At 37.4% G+C, this 27,513-nt stretch overlaps 2 protein-coding genes across 2 annotated transcripts; both read left to right on the forward strand.

The window, feature by feature from the left end:
* Positions 1 to 119: 119 nt before the first annotated feature.
* Positions 120 to 1,117, forward strand: LOC125241537 (ubiquitin-like protein 5). The gene is made up of 3 exons (XM_048150065.1): positions 120 to 248; positions 332 to 512; positions 977 to 1,117. Exons 2-3 carry the CDS (start codon positions 335 to 337, stop codon positions 1,018 to 1,020), a joined length of 222 nt encoding a protein of 73 aa, XP_048006022.1. The 5' UTR covers positions 120 to 248; positions 332 to 334; the 3' UTR covers positions 1,021 to 1,117.
* Positions 1,118 to 2,796: 1,679 nt separating this feature from the next.
* Positions 2,797 to 27,043, forward strand: LOC125241740 (pre-mRNA-splicing factor 38B). The gene is made up of 7 exons (XM_048150354.1): positions 2,797 to 2,977; positions 3,048 to 3,173; positions 4,253 to 4,377; positions 8,278 to 8,413; positions 17,081 to 17,294; positions 26,182 to 26,307; positions 26,793 to 27,043. The coding sequence occupies exons 1-7, from the start codon at positions 2,962 to 2,964 to the stop codon at positions 27,007 to 27,009; spliced, it is 960 nt and encodes a 319-aa protein (XP_048006311.1). The 5' UTR covers positions 2,797 to 2,961; the 3' UTR covers positions 27,010 to 27,043.
* Positions 27,044 to 27,513: the final 470 nt, after the last annotated feature.

Raw genomic sequence — 27,513 nt, forward strand, 5'->3', positions numbered from 1 at the left:
TAACTAAAAATAGCATGATAATTTTGGAACAGTTTTTTCAATTCAATAAATTAACCTTTATTTCGAATAAGCTCAAATCCAAGTATGACATGAACAACGATCTATAGCAATATCTAAACGCTGATATCTATTGTCAGACGACATCGATGTCGCTGCGTGTTTTTGTATTGTTGATATAGCCAAACATCTTATATCCTCAAGAGTTTTGCTCCAAGAGCAACTAAATATTGTCACCAATAATCCAATCTGTAAGTCAAATACAACTTATACAACATACATGAAACTTACTTCTAGAAAACAACCTATTTAACTTTTGTTTTCGTTGTCCTAGAAAATGCTAGAAGTAACTTGCAACGATCGTCTTGGGAAGAAGGTGAGGGTGAAATGCAATCCCGACGACACTGTGGGGGACCTCAAGAAGCTGATTGCAGCGCAGACCGGCACGCGATACGACAAGATAGTTCTGAAGAAATGGTACACCGTGTTCAAAGACCACATCAAACTATCGGATTGTATCCTTTTCACAGTTAATGCATATATCTCCAGTGATTTTGCATTTCCCAACTTCGTTTTAAGTTATAATACTGTCTTCAATTAATCATAATAATTTAAAATTTACATTTCAGCAATATTTCTATATCTGTTGCAATTTTCCATGACAACATCTGTAAAAAATATATTATTTCTTGCCACCAGAGTTGAAAGATAGACTGAGAACATACCCATTTAACAGATTTGAGCCTTAAACTACTTTTTTTATTATGAACTTTTGTTTGTATTTTATTTTTGAGTCCAACCAAAGTTTGACTTTCAGCGCAAAACCAACCAAACATTTAGCTAGAATCAAAATTTCACAAATGGAGAAGACTTATACATATGTATAGGAAACCAAAATCCACTTATGGTTGCTGAACTTGATTTTTTGATATTTGAATAATTTGTTCTACAAACATATTTTCTTAACTCTATTACACAGATGAAATCCACGACGGAATGAACCTGGAGCTCTACTACCAATAAGTCCTTAATCAACACTACTTTTAAGTTAACTTTAAATGTATCTATAATCTTCTTTTTATACCGTAGCATTACTTTAATAACATAATAATTGACAATTTATACTCTTTTATTTTATTTCATCCTTCATTTTATGGAATGCACTACATGCATTATAGTATTATATTGTAGACATTATGAAAGTGTGTGAAGCGAAAGTGGTTTGTCAGGATCATAGTAAATGGAAATCTGTGTTCTCTGCCTACCCCTCTGGGAAACAGGCATGATTGTATTGTATGTACATATGTAGACAAAAATCCTGATTTCTAACCTGGGTTCAGCTAGAAAGTTAAAATTTGCTAGAGTGTACAACAGATAAGAAGCGATTTAAGAAATCCCACTCCTAAGGGGATTAAAAAAGTAGTGAAAGTTCGTATGGAGATCAAATTTCATTTTGAGTTAGGAACTTGAAATTTGGAAAAGTATTTTCAGAGATCAGGCTCAATTACTTTACACCTGTCGGTATACCGTCTTGTGTTTCAGGTGTCCATGGGAGGCGGTAACCGCCTACCAGTGGGCGAACCATCCGCTCGTTTACCTCCTATTTCATAAAAAAATTGTAAATATACGTCACAGTATAATAAAGAGTACTATCGTATAGATCTTATTACTCTGAGGTAGATGTAACATGGATTGAGAAGATTGGCCTGTGAAAGCCAATTACGCGCAACTTTCTCTGTCATGCTCATGTCTTGGTCATGTCACTCTTATCAAATACTATGTAAACTCTACGAGTTAATACGTGCAGCTTGGTGCCAAAGTTGGCAACATGCGATACTAGCGCCCCTAGCGGCATGAGTTGATCAAAATAGTTTAGTTCATACAGTATAAAATTAAAAAAAGTCACACATTCTTATTTTTTTGTTTTATTCCGTCTAAAAATGTTAAAGTAGATCAAGTAATCGCATTTTCTATTTTAATTTACTAAAATAAAAGTCTGACAAACTACTTTGAACAACTCGTACCGCTAGATGGCGCTAGTAAAATTGTTGCCGCTCCATTGTATGGGAAACGTCAGAAGCTGCACGTATTAACTCTAGAGTTTATATAGTATTTGCTCTTATTTTATTACGATCGCCTCGTCGTTGAAGTAAGACAGACAAATCGCCACTGTTTCGATTTTCCTAAGAGATGAAATCGCTAACGGCAATTTGGCTTGCCCATTATGATTATTATGAACAAAGAATATAATACTGATTATGACATATAATAAAATCGGTCGATTACATCATCCCGTCGGGACCTCCTTTAAAGCTAGGAACACACTACGCGGACGTCCGTCGTAAAACGACCGCGGACGGGAATCTGGACAATGACATTACACATAACCGTGCAAACTATCGGTCGACGGACGCGGACGAGGCCTTGAGCGCACGGACGTCCGATCGAAATCTGGCTCTCTGGATGTTTTGTTCCGTGCACACTGATATGTCGCGGTCGCGGCCGTTTTACGACGGACGTCCGCGTAGTATGTTCCTAGCTTAAGAATTCGATGTTAGCTAAGGCTCCGCGCACACGGGCAACAAAACTGTTTTGTCTCCGTCGCTCGGTCTATGTGCTAGTATGAAGGTGCGCACACGAGGCGACGCAACTTTTCATACAAATACGAAAGTCGCCGAGCAACTTTGTCGCCCGTGTGCGCGGAGTCTAAATGGGGTAATTTTTATTTACAGCTGGCAACATGAGACATGATTTCGGTCAATTCAGTCTTTATTTCCGGTTTAGTTCGTTCGCCGCCATTACTGCATAACGTCATGTCGACTTAGCGTGTGTAGTGAAGACTCATAATTGTACAACTCTTTTAATTGTATTATATTGATTGATTTTGTCTTTGAAGCGTTTTTCATTTAGCTAATAGGGTGCTATAGACTTTTCACAACAAGTTTTAACGATAAGTATATTACAATGTCCGAAACCGAAGGTAGATATCGTACCAATTTATTTAGTGAGAATGTTTGTTGTTTGATGCTTTAACGTGATGTGATTTTCAGATCAACAGCAAAAGGCTGCGAAGACGAGCAAGCAACACAACGTACTACCAATATGGGGTAGTCAGGAAACCATGAATTTGAACCATTTAATATTAGCTAATATACAAGGTTCGAGTTACTTCAAAGGTAGGTAAGCAAACATAACGACGCAGTGGAGTTTCGACAACAGAACACATATTTTTTTTACTTTCACTTTTTTATTCGGTAAAATATTTATTCTTAATACTTTTAGATGTGATTAAACGCAATACAAGTCTTAGTAAATTAGTTTTAGTTCAGTTCAGTGATATTTTTGTAAAATTCTCTCAGTTAATCTTAAATTTCATGATTTATAAACACTTAATCGACCAGCTCACTGGATTCTTCTCTTTTAGTAAAATATAATCATGTAAAAATGCCTTTACCAAAATAAATAAAGTTACTTCTTCATGCCACTTCTATTCAATATTTTAAGTAATGTATTATCTTCTATCTTTGTCATACTATTAGTATTTTTAATGCTGGACCCATTTGGCTTTTTAAACTTCTGACAACCTTCTGAACCTACATCTAACTCATATTACATAGAATCCAAATAAGTTACGACTCTTAGTAAACTTGATAGAGTTAAAAATTCAATCTAGCAAATTTTGAACCTCGGTTGTCAGGAGCATAGATAGATAATTTCTTTGTTCACACACACATTATTAGACCATTTATTCACATTACTTTTTACTTACCATAATTATTAGCCGTCACTCTGATATATTGTGAATTAGGTTGACACATTTCACCAACCCGATTTCATTTTAACATTATATGGTATTGCAATGACGTACATACAATACAGTAGAACCTGCTTAAGACAGTCCTAATGGGACATAGTAAATAAAGCATGTGGAAATCATATTAAACATGAAAATAAAACTAAACTTGCAAGGATCAGTGTAATATGTGGGAAATAATTTTAAGTGTGTTCTTCTGTAGTTTACACAAATGACCTATTTCTATATATCCTTGCCCAAGTACATCTTCCCTAGTTCGGACTTAATGCCAAATACTTATGTTCTGTCACAAAATTACTGTATTGAATATTCACCTTCTAAACATGTTGCTTTAGATATCTATGAAACTTTCTTTACATTTCCAATTAGTTATAAGTATTCTTAGTAAATAGACCAAATAAATCATCAAATCTTCATTTCTAACCAGTTTCATGTTTCCAGTTCACTTGTTCAAGCTGAAAACGTACCACGAGGTGGTGGACGAGATCTACTACCAGGTGAAGCACCTGGAGCCCTGGGAGAGGGGCAGCAGGAAGACCGCTGGCCAGACAGGCATGTGCGGCGGTGTGAGTATGAGTATGAATCTAACATTTAGTTTTAAGTTATTTTATCCTTCACAGAGTATAGTGACTAGTCATTCACAGATAACCTTTACCAAAATTCTGGAAAAAAAATAAGTACTGACTATATTGATCACAACATAGTCAGTACTTATATTATTATATTACAAAATAGCAGTAGAATAGCGTGAACTAATGTATGTATGTATTAGAGATGGGCCGAATATTCGGTAAATATTCGGTATTCGGCATATTCGGCAAGTTTTTCAATGTTCGTATTTCTAGATCACCATTGAATCCATTCAAGATATCATGGCTCCTCGAAATATTGTCCGTTCCAAAATACCCACGTGCCCACCGCGTCGGCAAATTGCTTATAGTCGCTGTGTGTAAGACTGCAAATCAGCAGATTGAATAGGAGGCGATTGTTTTTTGCGCCTTACGCCCCCAGGGTACGTAGCCGAATGGCACAAACGCTCACGAAACGAAACGCTCGTAGATATCTATCTCTATCGCTCGTACGTATTGGCGCGACAGAGCCAGACTAACTGGCGCGGCGTTTCGTTTTCGTTTGGCGTCGGAGAAATGCCATTCGGCTACGCACGCAGGTAACCCAGGTTTGCTTCAATTTGCATGATCCTAATTTCGTTGCTGATCTGGTTCTGCAGGAAATGAAGATTTTCATTCCATTCTCTGTGGTTCCAATCACTGGCAAGTGTCAAACTTCATTTGATAGAATCGTGTTTTTTTTAAAGTCTAATATGTGTCCCACTGCTGGGTAAATGCCTCCTCTTCCTTCGTCCACTCATCACGGTTTGATGCCTGCTCCCGCCGTCCGAGTGATATCTCTATTTTTGGTCTGCCTTTCCCCGGCGAAGCTGCGGTAACTATTCAGTTGTTACTTTAACCCACCGATCAGGTGCAAACATGTCCTGCACGTATCGTATAGCATATATGGAAAATTATTCAGTGGTTCCAAGACGCAAAAAACAGAACCACATTTTCTAATAAACTGTTTGCGTCCAACTCAAAATGCCGAGGCCTATACGCCGGACATTCGTTTCCAGCATAGTTCAGCGTGTAAAGCTCTTTTTTCCTCGACACAGATAACGACGGTATCATTGGAATTTTGCCGATGTATGCTTTTGAAAGGCCACTCAGGCCACCGATGTAAATTCAGCTTTCTTACCCTTCTGGCGTAGACCCAACCTCATAAAAATCAGCTTTGGCGTGACCCGATCAAAGAAGTCCGTTATCATCATCATCATCATCATCATATCAGCCTTTTTTCACCCACTGCAGAGCATAGGCCTCTTTTCTAGTACGCTACTTGTCCCGATCCTGAGCTACTCTTATCCAGTTATGACCCGCAATTTTCCGGATGTCGTCCACCCAGCGAGCCAACGGATGACAAGCGCTTCTTTCATTTGTAAGCCATTCTGTTAAAATATTAGTCCACCTGCCATCTCTTTGCCTAGCAACATGGGCCCCACTCCCAACTCCATTTTAGTTTGGTTTTATGACGAAACCCACGTCTTGCATCTTGGCCTGCTCGAAAGATTGGCATTCATCAATTCAAGTCCATTTTATACTACTCCTTCTGTACTGTACCAAAAAGACTCTTCTTCTTCAACCTAGCGTTTTCCCGGTCTAGCGCCATGGTCCGCTTTCCTGCTCAGCCTTCTCCACTTTGCCAGGTCTTCGGCATCCTGTGGCTAGAGATGGTTCTCTTCCATGTCCGCTATCACGACGTCCAGCCAGCGCTTCTTAGGCCTACCGCGGCCGCGTGACCTAGGGCCTTGGACGGTGAGGTTGAGGCATCTGTTTCCGACGTAGTCTACCGTTCGGCGGCGTATGTGGCCATACCATCGTAGGCGACTTTCATGCAGCTTATTCGCAACGTCACGGATTCCGAGGCTGCCACGGATGTGTTCGTTACGTATGTGATCTAGTCGCGTAACGCCACACATCCATCGCAACATCTTCATTTCTGTGACGTGTAGCTGCTGGACATGCCTTCCGAGAGCAGGCTAGGTCTCGCTACCATATAGTAAGACTGGTCGGATGATGCTTTTGTACACAAGACCCTTAAGCTTCACCGGTATCCTGGGATCGCAGAGGACACCAATTACTTCTCGCCATTTTGCCCAAGCAGCGCTAATTCGGGCCTGGATTGTACCAAAAAGACTACGAATTGAAAATAAAGTAACCAACAAAACGATTTCTAGTTTATTAGTTTACATGGCACATCTTTGAGCACCGGCGGGCAAGTCAAAGGGTGGCCAAATAAGCAAAAGGCATTTCCAAATGAGTTTGATACAGCTATAGCCGACGATCGCGTTTGGTACAAAGTTCTTCTTTAATTTCATCACTAAGCTCATCATAAAGAAAGAGAGTGTGTGTGTGGATTGAGTGAGCACCTTCCGAAAATAAAAAAAAATATGCTGATCATTTAGTAAAAGTTCTAAAACAATTGTAAAACGAATCTCTGAATTTGTAAAAAGATAAATCAAAAGATACAGCCATTAACATGTGCTCACTCAGTTCTCACAAACTACCAACGAAAACAGTGAATATATTCATTTAACATATAATATTTATATACTAACATTTAGTAAAAAATAGGCCAACCTACCTCTATAAATATTAGATCACCTAGTGACGTATTAAATTTTTTACAAATAGTTTCTTATGCTCACTCAATCCACACACTTTTGAAAAGCCGAATTTTGATGAAAAACATAAGATTTAGACCGCTATTATATGTGTATAGTTTAGTAAAAGTGAAATGGGAATTTGTAAAATACAAAACGAACCACTAACGTGTCAGGTTTTTTTATAATAAATTTTTGTAAGTGCTCACTCAGTCCACACGTTTTGAGAAAGTTAAAAATGTAAATATCTTACGATTTGTAGCACCTAAGACACTCGAAAGTACTTCAACATTTAGTAAAAATTTTTACTAAATATCCACCATCTAATATTTTATATTCGTTGTCTGGTTTTAAAGATATTCAGACATAACTTTTCTCATACAAATGTATCAAGTAGGGTGACCACACTATGTCGGCTCCTGATTTTCCCCACCTTCCCATTGTCATATTGAGATCGGGGAGTTTCGTTCGTTCAATTTTGATAATATTAAACTAATACCATATTAATTCTCCATCTGCAAACTGTTTTTAGGTTATGTTCTTGGCCTAGTGATGATGTGTATTGTGTAATTTTTATCGACGTCAGGATAATAACCATATCGACATGCATGCATTAAAAAGGACATGAATAATAATTGGTAAGAAACAAAGAATATAATACTTCACTAGTAAGAAACCAGAACCTGGTAATCTAATCGCGCTAACAGATGAGCGTACCGGATTTGTAAGTGGGAGCGAGAAATAGTTATTCTTTTCTCGCTCCCACTTACAAATCCGGTAAACTATTATCAAAATTGAACGAAACTCCCCAAGCTCAATATGACAATGGGAAGGTGGGGAAAATCAGGAGCCGATATAGTGTGGTCACCCTACTTGATACATTTGTATGAGAAAAGTTATGTCTGAATATCTTTAAAACCAGACAACGAATATAAAATATTAGATGGTGGATATTTAGTAAAAATTTTTACTAAATGTTGAAGTACTTTCGAGTGTCTTAGGTGCTACAAATCGTAAGATATTTACATTTTTAACTTTCTCAAAACGTGTGGACTGAGTGAGCACTTACAAAAATTTATTATAAAAAAACCTGACACGTTAGTGGTTCGTTTTGTATTTTACAAATTTATGTATTATATTAGTAATGAGACAGATTATAATTATATTCGATAGAAAGATAGGAGTTCCCTGGAACAAATTATTTTGTAAATTCACTTTAGCAGAAGTAGTAACGATAACACATATTGTTCAGGTTCGCGGCGTGGGCGCCGGTGGCATCGTGTCAACTGCCTTCTGCCTCCTATACAAGCTGTACACCCTGCGTCTGACCAGGAAGCAGGTCAATGGGCTACTGCAGCACACTGACTCACCGTACATCCGAGCACTTGGTGAGTTTCATTCCCATGATATAACAGGTTCATCCACCTTCTGTCTCCTGTGCAAGTGGTGTAACCTGTTTCTAAGTGAGAAGCAGGTCAACAGACTACTGTACCAAACTGACACTCTTGGTGAGTTTAACCATAAATTAAATATAAGAGATACTAGCTTTTGCCCGCGGCTTCGCTCGCGTTAGAAAGAGACAAAAAGTAGCCTATGTCACTCTCCATCCCTTCAACTATCTCCACTTAAAAAATCAAGACAATTCATCGATCCGTTTTGCCGTGAAAGGCGGACCAACAAACAGATAATCTTCTTATATTTAATCTATGGTTTAACATGGTATAACAGAGTCTACTGTCTCCTGTAAAAGCTGTACACCCCGCATCTAACCAGGAAGCAAGTGAACAGACTGCTGCAGGAAACTGAAACATCGAACATTCGAGCTCCTTGCGAGTTGGTCATGATTATGGTACCTACTGAAGGTGTGTCGGTTCTGTGGGAATCTACACTCGTAGGGTATAGTTGAGGCAAACATGCATTCGTTTGTGAAGTATCTTTGTATTTTACAAACTACATTTTTGTCCATACTGGTAATTACGAAGATTAGTTAAAAATCAAAGCTTGTTCATGATGTCAAAAAAGGAAACAATACATACAAATATAATATTATAGTATAGCCAACCCTTATAATGGTTATATTATAATCAGGGGCGGCTCACTCCGCGATTCTATCGCCGCGCTACAAGTACATGCTAGCGGCCGCGAGTTCGCGGCCTAATCAGGGGTGGCGCGCATTCTCATGGAACGCACGTTCGCACATTCTAATTGTTACTTTACGTCGCGAGTTTTTTTTAAGTTTCATATGCGATGTCCGCGTGTGGAATGGCTAATAAAGCTTAGTTAAATAGACATCATGAATAAAATAGCATAATCTTACATAGATCTACTATTGATTGAGTCCCACGGAAAAGTTCAATAAGGCTTGTGATGTTGGGACTTAAACAAAATATATAAATACTGTATATACGAGGGACGTTCAAAAAGTAATGAGAATGGATATGTTCCTGTATCTTGATTTAATTTTTCTTAACTTGTCCATGTAGCAGTACTCATTAAAGTGAAATTGCATAATTCAAATTTTTACTACTTTCATTTGTTTTTCTTTGATATGTAAATAATTGACACAAGGTGGGGAATGAAAATTTTCAGTAAAATAAGAGCATGTTTTCATGAATATTTGACATGTCGTGAGTTCATTTCTGACATGAATATCAAAAATAATCATACTTTAAATTAAAGCTGGGTTTATCCTTTGTTAGTAACATCAATGTAAAAGGTCGTATAGATACATTTTCAAACGGTATGGTATCCAAAAAAACTCTAGGTTCCGTTTTGGGTCATGTTCACGATTTTTACAGATTATCACGAAAATTGAGAATATAGATTGGAAACAAAATTACGTTAGTATTAAAGAAGAACATACAATCATTTTAATATTAAAAAAATGATTAGTTACAATAAGAACATTTTAAACAAACAAATAATAATGTTTTTGGCCTTCAAAATGACAGTCGACAGGACCGAACCCTCAAATTGCCGAGGGTGCTGCTCAAGTTAGTGTATTTAAAGCTACAAGTGACATACCTAATATTGAAGGTAATATAAGGATCATTAATATTTTATACCGGACCTTTAAATAAAATTGTAAAATAATCGCTACTCTGAAGTATAATGAAGTGAAGTGCTTACTGACATGGTATTTAGACTATCGTTAAGATTTTAATTTTTAAAGGGGGCAAAAAAATAATAATTGAAAAAATTGAATATGTAAATAAATCACAAAAGAGTTACTTTTAATTATAAAAATATAAGGATAATTACATTCTTATGTTTTAATACTCATTATCATTACTTATTGAACGCCCCTCGTAATACCTAGAAAGTACCCAAGCCATGAATATAATAGTATAACATTTTATCCAAATATTAATTCGTTTTAATCTATATGCAACCCTATCATCCGACGCTGCCCACGTGCGGCTCGTTTCTTTGTTAGAATTTTGTAGGCATTTAAAAAAAAGCGGCATTTCGTGAACATCAAAGCAGTGGGCCTTCTGTACTTGTACTATTATATATTCTGTGTTATAATCAGAGATCGGATTTTTGTGCGTCACCTCATACTAAAAGTCATTAAAATGACGTAAGTCACTAAGAATGTCGCAAATCCGTCCGATCTCTGGTTATAATACAATTGTTCAAATCATGGTATCATTAGTATAAAGAAACTTACAATAAAATAAAAATAACGAAGTACAAAACTAAAACTAACCTTAATTTCGTCCAATCATTACAATTCCAATTGGAATTGGCATTGATTTGATAGCCATAAATTATTCGATTTTATGGTCCAGGCCAGGTTATATTGTCTGAAGTCTTATGTGTAAGGTATTGGTACTATGGACATGGTTGCCATATTCATTATTAATAAATAAGTAGACTTCTTACTAGCTACTACCATAAGAATAACATAACCATCATAAATCAATAGGTCTGTTTTGTAATTTGCACTAAATTTCAGATGTATCTCAAAGACGCTGGATCGAATAGGAAATAAGTTGTTAGGTTGGAAAATATACTATTCTATATAGTTGGTGCTACTATCAAGAGATATATCAAATAAAGTCTTTAAACATAACTGTCAAGATATAAAAAAAACTCTTAAACAGTTTAAACACGTTATTAAGAACAATGTGACTTGGTATTGGTGGTAATTAGCTAAGTACTTATAACATAAACAAGTATGAATTGCGATTCCAGCTTTTTAACCGACTTCAAAAAAGGAGGAGGTTCTCAATTCGACTAAATGTTTTTTTTTTTTGTATGTATGTTACTCGATATCTCCGAGAATTGTGGACCGATTTTCAAAATTTTTTTTTTGATCGTACGGGTATAACCCCGAGATGGTCCCATTGGCACTAAGTCGGGGTCTGATGATGGGATCCTGGAGAAATCGAGGGAACTCTTCAAATGTTATAGGCACATGTAATGTTTTTAGTGTATTTTTCAAAGGTACACCAGTATTTACGCCTGATGGTAATAATTTTATGTGGCTGAGCTGATGATGGAAGGTCAACTCCTCAATGGTTTGGAGTTAAAGGATAATTCTTTCACTAGTGTGCATATATTCGGACTGATACATATAATATCAATAGGAACCACTAAAAATCAACAAATAAATAAACTTTTTAACAAAAAATAAAACCGCCTTCAAAAATAAGCGCGTTACAAAACACGGAGAAACTAAAAAGCAAAAAATAATAAACCTTTGAATTCAGATTTCTTATCGTATTGCAATAATCTAAACATCCAAATTATAAACAAATCAATTATTTTTGGAGTCGGTACCAGCCTGCGTATGGTTGGGTAGGGCAAACAGGCTTAGCAAGGCGACGAACAGGTCTGGTACCGACTACAAAAATAATTGATTTGTTTATAATTTGGATGTTTAGATTATTGCAATACGATAAGAAATCTGAATTCAAAGGTTTATTATTTTTTGCTTTTTAGTTTCTCCGTGTTTTGTAACGCGCTTATTTTTTTACTAGCTGTATTTTTTTATTAATTCTTTTATTTTTTCTTGAGACTGTTCTTATTGGTAAGAGTAAACTATCATGTCATGATTGCTTTTATTTGAAATTCTACTTTTCACGTTTTTCTCCGCATGGCGAACTCATGTTTATTGTTGTCCTGTATTATTTAATTCAACTGTGTAAAGACATAAATATTGTATGCGACGTATAATAAATCCGTATAGTCATGCATAAGCGATTTATTTTACCATATTCATTGCATTGCGAACGTCAGTGCTCTGAAATTCTGTATCAAATGATAATGATTAGCATACTACATTTTTTAGGCTCTCTTCACGATGTTTTCCTTATTGAAAATAAAATACGTAGACGAAGTCATGGACAAAATCTAGTGGAATGTATATTTAGATGTGCCTACATTATGAGTAATGCTAAGCTAAAACCAACTGAATGACCGTTTTTTGCATTAGACATGCATGTCAATCAAACTACCGTTAGAAATAGTTATTTATTGTCGATTGAGAATCTATTTAGATAACTATTGAACGAACACTGATAGGATCCTAGCAGTATTCTTATCTGTATCACCAGATTTCCCTTTGCAATGCGATTTGACAGTCACCTTTGGCATTTGCGAACTGTGTCATTTCAGTCTTATTTATTTATTGAGAATGCAGCATCACTTAGTCTACAACATTGTGCTACTAATGCCAATGTGCATTGCAGCGCCTACCATTAGGGTCGGCTCACACCGGAATGGAAATATGTAGATAAAGTTTAAAATTATTTCACACTAAAAGTGCTCTCCGCGTCGCTACCATTCCGGTGTGAACCGATCCTTAAAATACCTGTGATTAGATTATGAATACCTAATATGCATGGCAAAAGTGGAAAATGTCTGCCCTGGGTGAGACTTGAACTCACGGCCTCTGGATCGATACTCCAGCGCTCTGCCAACTGAGCCACCAAGACTTCAACCAAGCCAGCGAAATTTTCCACTAAGGCATCGATTGCAGACGTTTCTGCTAATCAGAAGTTAAAATTTACTCCAGTTTACGTCAGTTCATATGGTTGTCACCATTTCTTGGCATTATTACTAAGCAGAGACCTTGCCTCAGGAACCCCGTCACGATACAATATAAAACAACTAGCTTTAGCCCCGGCTTCGCTCGCGTTAAATTAGAAAATTGCAGAATGCTCCATACAAACTTCGGCCCCCCATTTTGAGAAAGTGGGAGGTTAGAAAGAGACAAAAAGTAGCCTATGTCACTCTCCATCCCTTCAAGTATCTCCATTCACAAAATCACGTCAATTCGTCACTCCGTTTTACAGTGAAAGACGGACAAACAAACAGACACATACACTTTCCCATTTATAATATTAGTATGGATAAGGCAAGTTATTGCCATTGCGAACAACATCAATGCAAAGAAAATGTTTTATATAAATTATTTTGTTCTTATAAAATGCTGATTGCCTTACTTGCCTTAGCTGCTTTAGCGAATTAAACGATATTAATAATTGCAAGGGGCAACATTGCGAATTTCTGAAGGCATCTAATGCAGGTCTGCCAGCGGCTTGACTCTGATCTTTAGTGGTACAAACTAGAAAGTAAGTAGCTCTCCTATGCGATATTTATTTTCTTCAAACCTGAATTTAAAAACCATATTTAGATTGTAATAATTATATTTTGGGAATTAATTAAAAGATAAATAAAGCTCAAGCTCTCAGTATCTAATCTTTCTAGGTAAACTATAACGAATAAATTCGGTTGAACAATGTAGGATTTTTTGATGAAAATGTATATGTATTGACGAACCAGTACAGTACGATTAAAGTCAGTTAACGATTCGGCTTTTACCCTTCGGCTTCCGCTTTTATCGGGATCGCATAAGTGCGAGCAAGATAGATGTAAAACCCGAATCGTTAACTGATGTTAATGGTACTGTAACTGCGGCTCTCTAAGCATGGTACTGTGATTAACTCTCTATTTGAACAATGAAAACTTTACTGAGGTAACTGAATATAGAGCCAACAATATAAATCCCAATCTATCCAGTCGTCTGCGAGTAGTCAGCTTCGCATAAAAAATATTCCTATTCCCAACTAAAATTAGATACTCCATCGGCCTCAGTTAGTACCAAAGACATACATCGATACAAAAATACTTTTGAATGATGAATGCTTAGAGATGGTAGATACAACACTGTTTCTTGGTTTAACATTGGACAAAAATCTACAATGGAGTCCTCATATAAAGAAACTAGCAAGCAAATTAAGTTCAGCCGCATACGCCGTTAGGAGAATCAGGCAACTGACTAATGTTGAGACAGCTCGCCTAGTGTATCATAGTTATTTTCACAGTGTAATGTCATACGGTATTCTGGTTTGGGGCAAAGCAGCTGACATACAGACTATCTTTGTATTACAAAAGAGAGCCATTCGTTCTATTTACAACTTAGGAACACGTGAATCAGTAAGAGAACTCTTCAAAGAAATTAATATCTTAACTGTAGCTTCCCAATACATTTATGATAGTATAATTTATGTTGTTAAGAATTTAGACTGTTTCACTAAGAATTCTGATATCCATAATTATAACACTAGAAACAAAAATAAGCTTGCCATAAAGAAGTTTCGTGTCCGTAAAGTACAGAAGTCATTTGTTGGGCAATGCATTCATTTTTATAATAAGTTACCTGACACTGCTTTGAGATTACCCCTCCCAGCTCTTAAGAACTACTTAAAAAAATCATTGATGTTAAAGGCTTATTACAGAGTCGAGGACTATTTGACAGACAAACATGCATGGCCCGAACCAGAAACTACAAAAAACGAATAGCAATTAAAATAATTGTATTATGTATAGAGGACACTTCAGATAAGAAAGCACATCAAATATTTTATATTTTATGTTGTGTAGGTAAATTACATATTTAATGATATTGAGATTCATATTATCTTTTTCTTCTATGACAATTTGATATGTTTTCTCTGAAGAAGAACGACGTATTATTAAGCAATAATATAATTTATTGAAATTGATTTCCATAGAGTACCTAGTCTGTTCATATTCTTTGATGAATACTTTTGCATGTTAAATTGTATGTTGTTATTTAATGCATGTTAATTATAAGATGTAATGTTTTGAAAAGAAGTTGCCCGCCGAGTTTCTTGCCGGTCCCATAGTGGATACCCCCCTCCCAACTGAGGGGGGACTGAAATCTTCTCGAGGCTGAGGCGTAGGGTTAGAGCCGGCGTAGCTTTATTTGACGTTCATATGCGCATTGTAATATGCCTACTTGAAAAATAAATATTTCATTTTCATTTTCATTTTCCTGTTAAGGGATGTTTCTTTACACTAAATACAATTAATTTATCTAAGAAACTAGCGTCTTAACTCTTACGGTTATCGAGTTATTAAAAAGAAAAAAAAAATTACTCAACACGTGTGACAGCCTTTACCACATCCCAATGTTATTTGTTTTGCCATGTGCCGTCAATCACTTGACACTAACTTGAATAATATTCTTAAGGGTCTCTCACACTAATCAATTCATTTAATATGTATGAAAACGATGAAAACATTTTTTTGGCGAATTTAACTAAAAGTGATATACAGTGTGGTTCCTGATAACGAACCAAACGACATGTCGAATTTAACGGAAAAAAAAACACGGTGTATAATATAACAGATTCAAATTGAATAATAAAACCGGCCAAGAGCGTGTCGGGCCACGCTCAGTGTAGGGTTCCGTAGTTTTCCGTATTTTTCTCAAAAACTACTAAACCTATCAAGTTCAAAACAATTTTCCTAGAAAGTCTTTATAAAGTTCTACTTTTGTGATTTTTTTCATATTTTTTAAACATATGGTTCAAAAGTAAGAGGGGGGGGACGCACTTTTTTTGCCTTTAGGAGCGATTATTTCCGAAAATATTAATATTATCAAAAAACGATCTTAGTAAACCCTTATTTATTTTTAAATACCTATCCAACAATATATCACACATTGGGGTTGGAATAAAAAAAATATCAGCCCCCACTTTACATGTAGGGGGGGTACCCTAATAAAACATTTTTTTCCATTTTTTATTTTTGCACTTTGTCGGCGTGGTTGATATACATATTGGTACCAAATTTCAGCTTTCTGGTGCTTACGGTTACTGAGATTATCCGCGGACGGACGGACGTACGGACGGACGGACGGACGGACGTACGGACGGACAGACAGACATAGCGAAACTATAAGGGTTCCTAGTTGACTACGGAACCCTAAAAACACCTCCGAATCGTCTAGAGAAATATGCGCATGCGGCCGCCTAGATAGCGCTACACCTTTGGTTAAGTCTGGGCACAGAATATATAATAGTACAAGTACAGAAGGCCCACTGCTTTGATGTTTACGGAATGCCGCCTTTTTAAATGCCTACAAAATTCTTACAAAGAAACGAGCCGCACGTGCGCGGCGTCTGGCGATAGGGTTGCCTATTGATTAAAACGAATTAATACTCAGATAAAATGTTACTAATTATATTCAAGTCTTGGGTACTTTCTAGGTATATATACCGTATGTATATCTTTTGGTTGAAATACCAACATCACAAGCCTTATTGAACTTTTCCGTGGGACTTAATCAATAGTAATTCTGTATAATAATGTCCTATGGTATTTATTTTATTAATTATGTCTATTTAACTAAGCATTATTAGCCATTCCACATGCGGACATCGCATATAATTTTCACGACGTAAAGTAACAATAGAAAATGTGAACGTGCGTTCTGTGAGAACGCGCGCCACCCCTGAGTAGGCCGCGAACTCGCGGCCGCCAGCATGTACTTGTAGCGCGGCGATAGAATCGCGGAGTGAGCCGCCCCTGGTCTGGGCTAGATGACGCTAATATTAATACTTGACAAATTGAACACATATCAAGTCAAGAATAGGGGCCAAATTGTCAAAACTCAGGTTCAAAAATTTTAAGCCTGTGTCGAAATGGCAGTCTATGCACTGTGACTACACTTGTTACAGTAATTCTTTATATACCCGATCCGCTTTGGTCAGTACTAACCCGGTGACCTATTTCAGGGTTCATGTATATCCGCTACACGCAACCGCCGGCCGACCTGTTCGACTGGTTCGCCGACTACCTCGAAGATGAGGAGGAAATCGACCCTCGCGCCGGCGGCGGCACCACCACCACCATAGGAGCGCTCGTCAGACAGATGCTGATCAAGCTGGATTGGTTCAACACACTGTTCCCGAGGATACCGGTCTCTATACAGAAGCAGATCGAGCTCAAGTAAGTTTCAAACTAGGATCTGTTTGGATGATGAGGAGAATAGATCCTGGAGTCCTTATGCTGGGGGTTTTAACAGATCATGTTTTCACAAAAGTGCCCCGTGGTCTATTTGCTGAATAAATGATTATGATTTTGACTAAGATTATAGTATTTTATGCAACCGGCGTTTGAAGGAGATTAAAAAAGGAGAGTGTCGTGGGTAACAATTTGAGGCGAAGCCGAATTTTTCGACTCGGTTAAACACCGTTGCATACAATAGGTACTTCTTCTACGACCATGCACTTACTTTAGTTTTCTAGAATACGTTTCGTAAAATTCACATTGTTTCCTGTATTTGGACGCGGCGGCCTCCCCTCACTTCCTGCACTCAACCGGTCGCTCTCACTCCCCGATGTCGCCCCCAGCCCCCGGCCGGCTCCCCGCGCACCTCGCTATATCCATTAAAGGCTTCCTAACGATGTGTTAAAGGCTATAACGATAACGTATTGCGTGGGTGCGCGGCGAGCTGGCATCTTTTATGTATGGTTTTAAAGATCTATGCACGACACTGTAAATGACGAATAACAGCACGGGAGTAGAAAGACAAATGTAACTGTTTGGTAAACATAGTCCTGCGGCGCTGGCTATATTTTGGGCCCTAAGTTAAAAAAATATTAAAGTCGATTTTGTTTTCGTTTATAAATACATTGATAACATATAAATTTAACATTTCGTTTTGGGTCACATTCCTAGGGTGCTTTTTTAGTAATTTGGTAATTTGTGGTTATAATTTTTAATTTGACCTAATGTGGTAAAAAAAATATTCGAGAGAAAAAATGTAACTGTATTGCATTTAGAATGATATTTTTAGCGTGTATACGTAGTTTGGGTCAATTTACTCGAGTGCTATATGACAATTTGTCATACCTAGCGAAACAGACACAAAAAAATATTCATGTTAAAAAAAATAAGAAACGTCGCATTGCCTCCTTTAAATATATCAATAAACTGAAATTGTGTTTTCCTACTCCAGTGCTTGATAAAATTTGCGATAATTTAGCAAAAATAGGTTTTTACCATTCCAAAAAAATATTAAAGTTACTAGAGTTCTTATCTTATTAACTAAAAAGACAAGATAAATAAGATACGTGAATTTGGGTAAGTTTAATAGAATGCTTCGAAAAATAATACGGTATTAATATTTGCGTTCGATCAAGTCAAGCGAGCGCAGTGGCGCGGGTAGTGTAGGTATTATGATACCGACCGCGCGGCCGTGGCGCGGCAGCGGGGAAAGGCAATGAATCTCGACATTCGACAAACCGCACGTTGTGTACAAAACGCCAAAATTTATTTCAACTGTGCGCATCACGCTATTTAATGCTAAGCCTGAAAGGGTTGTATTTGATAAGACTACTAGAGTAACAATTTTAACTTAATATACCTATTTTCCACATGCGTCAGTAAATAATTTAATTAGAAATAATAAATTTAGTATACATCGTGGAATCTACTACTACTACTGCCAAATAAAATAATGCGATTTATCATCTAAGTACTTTAGACTTATATTTAAGCGTGTCACTCACTATGCAGGTAGCTGAGCGCTTATCTTTCAATATGAATCCACATACATAAAATATATATAATTCAATGAGCTAACACACGCGCCGCCGATTATTCATATTTTATTTTGAAGTACATGTGGGGATCGACGTTGGTACGAGATCATATTATATCGTAAAATGGTGAGGAATTTATATGTAGAAAAACTAAAAAGCCAAAAATAATAAACCTTTCAATTCAGATTTCTTATCGTATTGCAATAAGCTAAACATCCAAATTATAAACAAATCAATTATTTTTGTAGTCGGTACCAGACCTGTTCGTCGCCTTGCTATTGCCTGTTTGCCCCACCCAACCATACACAGGCTGGTACCGACTCCAAAAATAATTGATTTGTTTATAATTTGGATGTTTAGCTTATTGCAATACGATAAGAAATCTGAATTGAAAGGTTTATTATTTTTGGCTTTTTAGTTTCTCCGTGTTTTGTAACGCGCTTATTTTTGAAGGCGGTTTTATTTTTTGTTAAAAAGTTTATTTATTTGTTGATTTTTAGTGGTTCCTAGTGATATTATATGTATCAGTCCGAATACATGTACAGTAGTGAAAGAATTATCCTTTAACTCCTAACCATTGAGGAGTTGACCTTCCATCATCAGCTCAGTTGATTTTTAGTGGTTCCTAGTGATATTATATGTATCAGTCCGAATACATGTACAGTAGTGAAAGAATTATCCTTAAACTCCTAACCATTGAGGAGTTGACCTTCCATCATCAGCTCAGCCACATAAAATTATTACCATCAGACGTAAATACTGGTGTACCTTTGAAAAATAGACTAAAAACATTACATGTGCCTATAACATTTGAAGAGTTCCCTCGATTTCTCCAGGATCCCATCATCAGACCCCGACTTGGTGCCAATGGGACCATCTCGGGGTTATACCGGTTCGATCAAAAAAAATATTTTGAAAATCGGTCCACGATTCTCGGAGATATCGAGTAACATACATACAAAAAAAAAAATAAAAAAAAAAAAAAAAAAAAAAAAAAAAACATTCAGTCGAATTGAGAACCTCCTCCTTTTTTGAAGTCGGTTAAAAATACAGGATTATAAAGCAAAATACAGGATGTACTTTTTATAACCGGCAATATTTAACGTGGTGAAGTCATATAACTGATATCGAATACAAAACACTAAACGCCCAATGGACTTGCCTCGCGTGACGTCACGTAGTGTTTTTAGGGTTCCGTAGTCAACTAGGAACCCTTATAGTTTCGCCATGTCTGTCTGTCCGTCCGTCCGTCCGTCCGTCCGTCCGTCCGTCCGTCCGTCCGCGGATAATCTCAGTAACCGTAAGCGCTAGAAAGCTGAAATTTGGTACCAATATGTATATCAATCACGCCAACAAAGTGCAAAAATAAAAAATGGAAAAAAATGTTTTGTTAGGGTACCCCCCCCCCCCCCCTACATGTAAAGTGGGGGCTGATATTTTTTTCATTCCAACCCCAACGTGTGATATATTGTTGGATAGGTATTTAAAAATGAATAAGGGTTTACTAAGATCGTTTTTTGATAATATTAATATTTTCGGAAATAATCGCTCCTAAAGGAAAAAAAAGTGCGTCCCCCCCCTCTAACTTTTGAACCATATGTTTAAAAAATATGAAAAAAATTTTTATAAAGACTTTCTAGGAAAATTGTTTTGAACTTGATAGGTTCAGTAGTTTTTACACCTACACGAAATCTTTCCTCAAATTACTATTAAGCCAATCTTATCCTATCCTACCTGTCGTTTAAACAAAGATGAAATAAAATAACTTAGTTCTTTGCATGTTAATTTGGTTAAATATAACTTATATATTTTCTTTAAGAATATCATATACTTTTAAATGAGCAATTCTTGTATATTCATTTATTTATCAATTCTATATTCTATTCTATTTTTCTATATAATATAAAGCTGCAACCCGACTGACATTTTTCCAAAAATAGCCAGGAGATTTTGCAGGTGGCAGTATTTGGTGTGGCTGTGGTAGTATAGAAGTTGATCTTGCGACCCCGGAAAAATCCGACCGTCGGTCTACCGGTTCCGGGTAAAAAAATGTTGAACGGTCTGGCCAAACGGCAGGAGATAGCCGGGGGGTGCTCGACCAAAATGTCATAGAGGACCCTGGGCAGTTTTTGACGCCGCCATTTTTTTTTTCAAAATGGCTGACTTTTTTTTGAAGATTTTTCAAGTTTGTCGTAGAGTGCTCAAATTTTTGTTGTAGAATCTCCAAGAGGCCTTGATTGGAATGAAATAAAAAAAATTGAAAAATACTACAAATGTGAGAAAACTGGCCACTTTTGTTTTGTATGGCAACTTTTAAACGGTAAGAGATAGCCGGGGCTGCTCGACCAAATGTCATACAGGGTTTTAAGTAGAAAAAAGTTTCATTAAAAAAATCAATATGGCTGACTTTTTTTTTGAAAAATTTCAAAATGGTCCTAGCGCGCTGAGATTTGTCACACGGGTGGACGGCCACCCGAAGATTAGCTTCGCTGAAATTTGTTATGTAGGGGTTCTCGGGGTTGGAAAATCGATCTAGCGTAGCCTTAGGTCCCGGAAAACGGCGAATTATGGAGTTTTAATGAGTTTTTCTTTCGCGTTAGTAAACGTTAAATATGGTCGTTAATTTCGCCCCGCGCACATCGGCTGCGCTTAGCTTAGTCGTACGAGGTCGGTCTAATGTTCGCAGACAGATTGCAGGTGTCAGGGTTTCGAATCCCGGCCAGAAATTAAGTTTTAATTTTTTGTTTTGTTTTTTTTTTTGTTCTTGTATTTATAAGTTTTTTTTTCTAAAGACGTGATATAATAAAATAGAACCGAGCGAAGCTCGGTCGTCCAGATGTTTTAGGATATTATTTATTGATTGGCTGCAAGAAATGCCTAGGAGTATTGGCCGAACGGTAATTAACAAAAATTACACAGTCAAAAGGTTAATTGTCATTAACCATTAAAAATTAATGAACGCCAATTGTCATTAAAGTTAATGTATTTCGAAAAATAACAAACAAATTATCATCGTAATTAAAGAAATCGTCACGGTGAGTTCGTGGGTGAGCAGTATCCAAGATAGAGCTGACACTGAGCTGACACTGGCTCGGCTGTACCTAGTAGAACTCAGGTTTGGTACAATATAGAGATTATATAAAGACACGCTGTTTTGGTACGACTCATCATGATAAGCGCTTGGGAAAGTAGTACCTAAGCTTTAGCTCATGCTGAACCCTGAGTCCTGTTAGCGTAGCCAGCGTTTTTGGGTATCTCTTTATGATATCACTGCATGATTTGTTTTGTTGATTTTTACGCTGGGTGACGTTTGCTCTTAACGCGGTTGTACAAAATGGCCGAGGCGATGCCAGTCACGGACGTCTGAAAACTGTCACGACTTCGAAACTAGTCTCCAAAGTACTATATAAAAAGTTTTCACAAAACAACAGTTAAAGCTTTTGAAATGGTTGATACTGTAGGTATCTCGAAAATAATAGATACATCATTTCCTTATTGAGGAATTATACTATGAAATAATAAAATCATCCCCTATCAAAAATAAACACGCCAGTGTTAAAGCCTGTTAAAGGTATGGCAAAAACCATCGTTTTGAACTATGATTTTAATATATATCCATAATTTTAAACAGGCCTATCACAGCTCTCGTTAAATAGTACTTAGACTAATACGAGAATAGTACGAGAGACTAATACGATTGGTCGGCCGAAGGCAAGACAACTCATTGTGATTCGCTGAGACGCTGCTGCAAAAGAATACAAATAGATAAACATTTTCATTAAACTTAACTATCTTATAATTTAATCTGGGGGCACGGCAGTAGGTACCCCCGCCAAGTCGAGCACGAAGCCAACACTGCCGTACCATCCTTTACTGGAACCATTTCGCCGCATTTTCAGGCCCCTATTTGAGAACCGGAACGCAGAAATTTTCGTCGTCTAGTAAGCTATAATAACATCGTTAAATAGTACTTAGACTAATACGAGAATAGTACGAGAGACTAATACGATTGGTCGGCCGAAGGCAAGACAACTCATTGTGATTCGCTGAGACGCTGCTGCAAAAGAATACAAATAGATAAACATTTTCATTAAACTTAACTATCTTATAATTTAATCTGGGGGCACGGCAGTACCCCCGCCAAGTCGAGCACGAAGCCAACACTGCCGTACCATCCTTTACTGGAACCATTTCGCCGCATTTTCAGGCCCCTATTTGAGAACCGGAACGCAGAAATTTTCGTCGTCTAGTAAGCTATAATAACATACTTAAAACTCAAAATTGCAAGTCTGTACGTCGCAACACGGGTGGATAGCCGCCCCAAGATTAGTATATAAAAAGAAAATTTCTAAAAATTCAAAATGGCTGCCTTTGAACGCCAATTGAAATTTGTATGGAGGTTTTTTTTAATCGCCATAGCTCCGTAACGGTAGGAAAAAGGTTAAAGTGCTTGAACTAATGTTGTACAGTTATCTTAGGTCCATCGAATAGCATTTACAAAATTTCAAAATGGCCGACTTTGAATTATTTTTTTTTATCTTCGGTCCGAGCGCGGTAAAATTTGGCACGTGGTAAAAACGGGGGCCAAAAATAGGAATGAGAATTTTTTTTTGGAAAAGTCAAAAACGGCGGCGAGAGGGGACAAAGTCAAATTTCCCAAAATCAAAGTCGGTCATTTTGAAATTGTGTAGTTCAAGCTTTTTTGACCTTTTTCCTACCGTTACGGAGATATGGTTATTAAAAAAATCTTCCATACAAATTTCAATTTGCCCACAAAGGCCGCCATTTGAAATTTTTCAATAATATTCTTTTTGAATACTAATCCGTCGGCCGTCCACTCGTGTGCCAAATCTCAGCGCGCTAGGACCATTTTGAAATTTAAAAAAAAGTCGGCCATTTTGAATTTTTTTAATACAACTTTTTTCTACTCCGAGATCTGTATGACATTTGGTCGAGCACCCCCGGCTATCTCTTACGATTTAAAAGTTGCCATACAAAACAAAAGTAGCCAGTTTTCTCACATTTGTCGCATTTTTCAATTTTTTTTTATTTCATTCTAATCAAGGCTGCTTGGAGATTCTACGACCAAAATTAGAGTGCTCTACGACAAACTTGAAAAATCGTCTAAAAAAGACGGTCATTTTGAAAAAAAATGGCAGCGTCAAAAACAACCCAGGGTCCTCTATGACATTTGGTCGAACACCCCTTGGCTATTTCCCGCCGTTTGGTCAGGTCGTCCAACATTTTTTTACCTGGAACAGGTAGACCGACGGTCGGATTTTTACAGGGTTGCAGGACAAACCTCTATACGGCCACACCAAACACTGCCACCGGCGGAACCTCCTTCTGGCTGTTTTTTGAAAAATGTCAGTCGTGTTGCAGCTTTATATTACACTAGCTTTTGCACGCGGCGACGCTCGCGTTAGAATGAGACAAAAAGTAGCCTATGTCACTCTCCATCCTTTCAACTATCTCCACTTTAAAAAATCACGTCAATTCGTCGCTCCGTTTTTCCGTGAAAGACGGAGAAACAAACAGACATACTTTCGCATTTATAATATTAGTATGGATAGATAAATGTAAGTAAAAAAAATACATACGTATTTTGATTACCATTTTTCTAAGGTAGGGTTAAATTCGAAACCAATTGAGGTAATGTCGAAAATCTGTAAAAAGGATACTAATGCCATATAATGAGAATAATTACAATAATGGCTACCGCAGTCTCACCACCTGTGTTTGCACACACGCGCGCGCACAGAGACACACGCGGCGGGGGACTTTGTTTTATAAGGTGTACAGATATATTATGCCGCCGTGCGCTTCGTGTTCATTATAAATGAAAATTAAGGAAAATATAGGAAATAATATTCAAGTTACAATTTATTGTTTTTGGGTTTTGTATCCATTTGCATCCATAAATATTTCCCGTCATAAAAATTACACCCTGTATTGTGGAACTAAAAACTGAAATCAATAGTTACAATAATATAATCACGGTGTATGAATAGGAGCGCCGGATCGAATTAGGTACTTCAATATCGGGACAAAAGGTTCTGGAGTTTCGAGGATTTCGTAGGGAAATGTAAAATAATAGTGCATTAGGGTAATTCCGAAAGTCGTCTAATTACGAAAGTCACATAAAAATCACCATTATTTCCATCATATCAAGATTCCCTCTTCGGAATTACCAGAGCATTTTTGTCATTCGGAATTACCCTAATGCACCATAATAAAAATTTACGATAGTTTAGCTAGTTTACTTCGTTTATTTTGGATAGTAGACCTTTACGTGTTTTCGACATTTATAATTGGTCTGTTTTCGTTACTAATGTAATAAAGTTCTTAAGGTTACCTACTATGTATAAGTTTTAATTGGGAAGACTTACAAAAAAATCGGGAGAATCCCGCCAAAGCCCGACCCTCTGGCAATCTTAAATTATGTATGACTGCGCACGAGAAGTAGGTACCTACGCCTCGTGTCACAGCGCGGCGTCGCGCCAGCGGCATGCGCCAACCTGATTGGCTATCGGTTGCGCGCCACACAGCGCAAAAATTTAAAATACTACTCTATTACGTTGCGTTTTATTCTGCCAAATATTGAAAACCCATGGATGAAAGTGACCCAAATTAAAAATGATGACTTGATATCATTTTATAATAATATAGACGTCAACTTATTAACATGAATTTTTTTTTCAGGCTTTGACAGGGTTTTTATTAAAAAAAATTTTTTTTATATATAAGCAATGGATAAAATGTGACACACTTTAACAAAATATATATATAATAATGTCCTGAATGGTATAAGACTTCACTTACCAACTCTAATATTTTGTTAGGTGTTTTAGGGCCAATATTAGACATTTTTAAAATATCATTAAACCCATGGATGAAAATGACCCAAAATGCATATGTACATCGGCAACCACGTTGTTTTTATATAGATACAAATAATTTCTTCTCGAATATTTCTTTGACTGAACACTGCTTAAAAATAGAAATACCTAAATTTCGAGCTAAGCAGGTACCTAGGACGACCCAAAATATTATTTTTATATTTGATCAATAGTGTAAAAACTATATGCAAAAAAGAAGCAACGTGAATATTATCGAAACCTCAAAAGCTATCGCTACCTGACTAAACATAGTCGACCCAGCCTTTTATTTTTATAATAAATGTATAACGTTTTTGTATTTTTTTTTTATAATGCATAGGTTTTCATACCTACGGTAGAACTGTATTGTATACTACTACTACATACTCGTAATAACTTATTTCTGTACAGGTTAGGAGAGCACAACAGAAACACAGCGCCAGCTAAGCCGGTGGCGCGAGCGTACAACCCGGGCAGGGCGGAGCCCGACCGCCGCGACCACGACGACCGCGACCGCAGAGATTATGGCGACGACAGGTCACACATTCTTAATTTATTATTCACTAGCTTTTGCCCGCGGCTTCGGTCGCGTTAAATTGGAAAATTGCGCAATGCTCTATACAAACTTCTTTCCCCCATTTTTAAGGAAATGAAGGGTAAGAAAAGAGACAAAAAATAGCCTATGTCACTCTCCATTCCTTCGACTATCTCCACTTAAAAAATCACGTCAATTCGTTGCTCCGTTTTGCCGTGAAAGACGGACAAACAAACAGACGCACACACATTTTCCCATTTATAATATTAGTATGGCTTATGAGCCCATATCGAGGGTTTACTGGCGAAACCAAATTTACCCTCCCTCAAATTTTCCTCTACATATCCCTCCCTGTAGTCTCCCACCAATCTTTGTCAAAGGCGCCAAGCTCGTCACGCGTGGCTGTCTTGGCCCACAGGACGTCCAGCAGACGTGTCCTGAAAAATTATAGGTATCCATATATATAAATTTCCATACTTTGTTTCAGATCAAAAGACAGACAACGCGACCCCCCAAAGCGCGACGACAGATCGCGCGAACACGACCGCACACGCGACCGCGAGCGAGAGCGGGATCGTGATCGCGACCGTGACCGGCGGGACCGCGACAGAGATCGTGACCGCCGCGACCGGGACCGCAGCGACCGCGACCGCAGAGACCGCGACCGGCACCGGTCGCGATCACGCGACCGCAGATATAGATAACGTGGAATTAATAAAGATAATTGATAATGTTTTACCTGTTGTTTTACTGCCGCAAACCCAATTTCAATCTTGTAATCCGGATCCAGATGTCGCAAGGCAATATGCTCGCGCGGCAAACGTCCAATGTAGACGTACCTCCGCTGAGCAAAGCGCAGGCACAGCCACAGCCGAGGGATGTCTACATAACACGTTGCGCGAGGAAATTGCCTCGCTCTGTGTGGATCCGGCTATCATAAACAGTTGATCAAATTCCTATAACCTACGATTTCATTTCTATGGATTTGGCAATGGGAACTCAAGGGGAATAAATAAAGAATAATTGATATAATTATGGTTTCCTAGCATCCCCAGATTATCAGTCTCATTCCGAAATGAGTGGAGAGTAGTTTAGATTCTTCACCGAAGTTGTCTCGAAGGCTACTTTGTCGCTTACCAAGAGGAGTCGTGGGCCCCATACATTTCACGACTCTTCTCTTTCCAAACAGACTAGCAAACGATTGCACT

This window comes from Leguminivora glycinivorella, chromosome Z, assembly GCF_023078275.1.
Source record: "Leguminivora glycinivorella isolate SPB_JAAS2020 chromosome Z, LegGlyc_1.1, whole genome shotgun sequence".
NCBI classification, from domain to species: domain Eukaryota; kingdom Metazoa; phylum Arthropoda; class Insecta; order Lepidoptera; family Tortricidae; genus Leguminivora; species Leguminivora glycinivorella.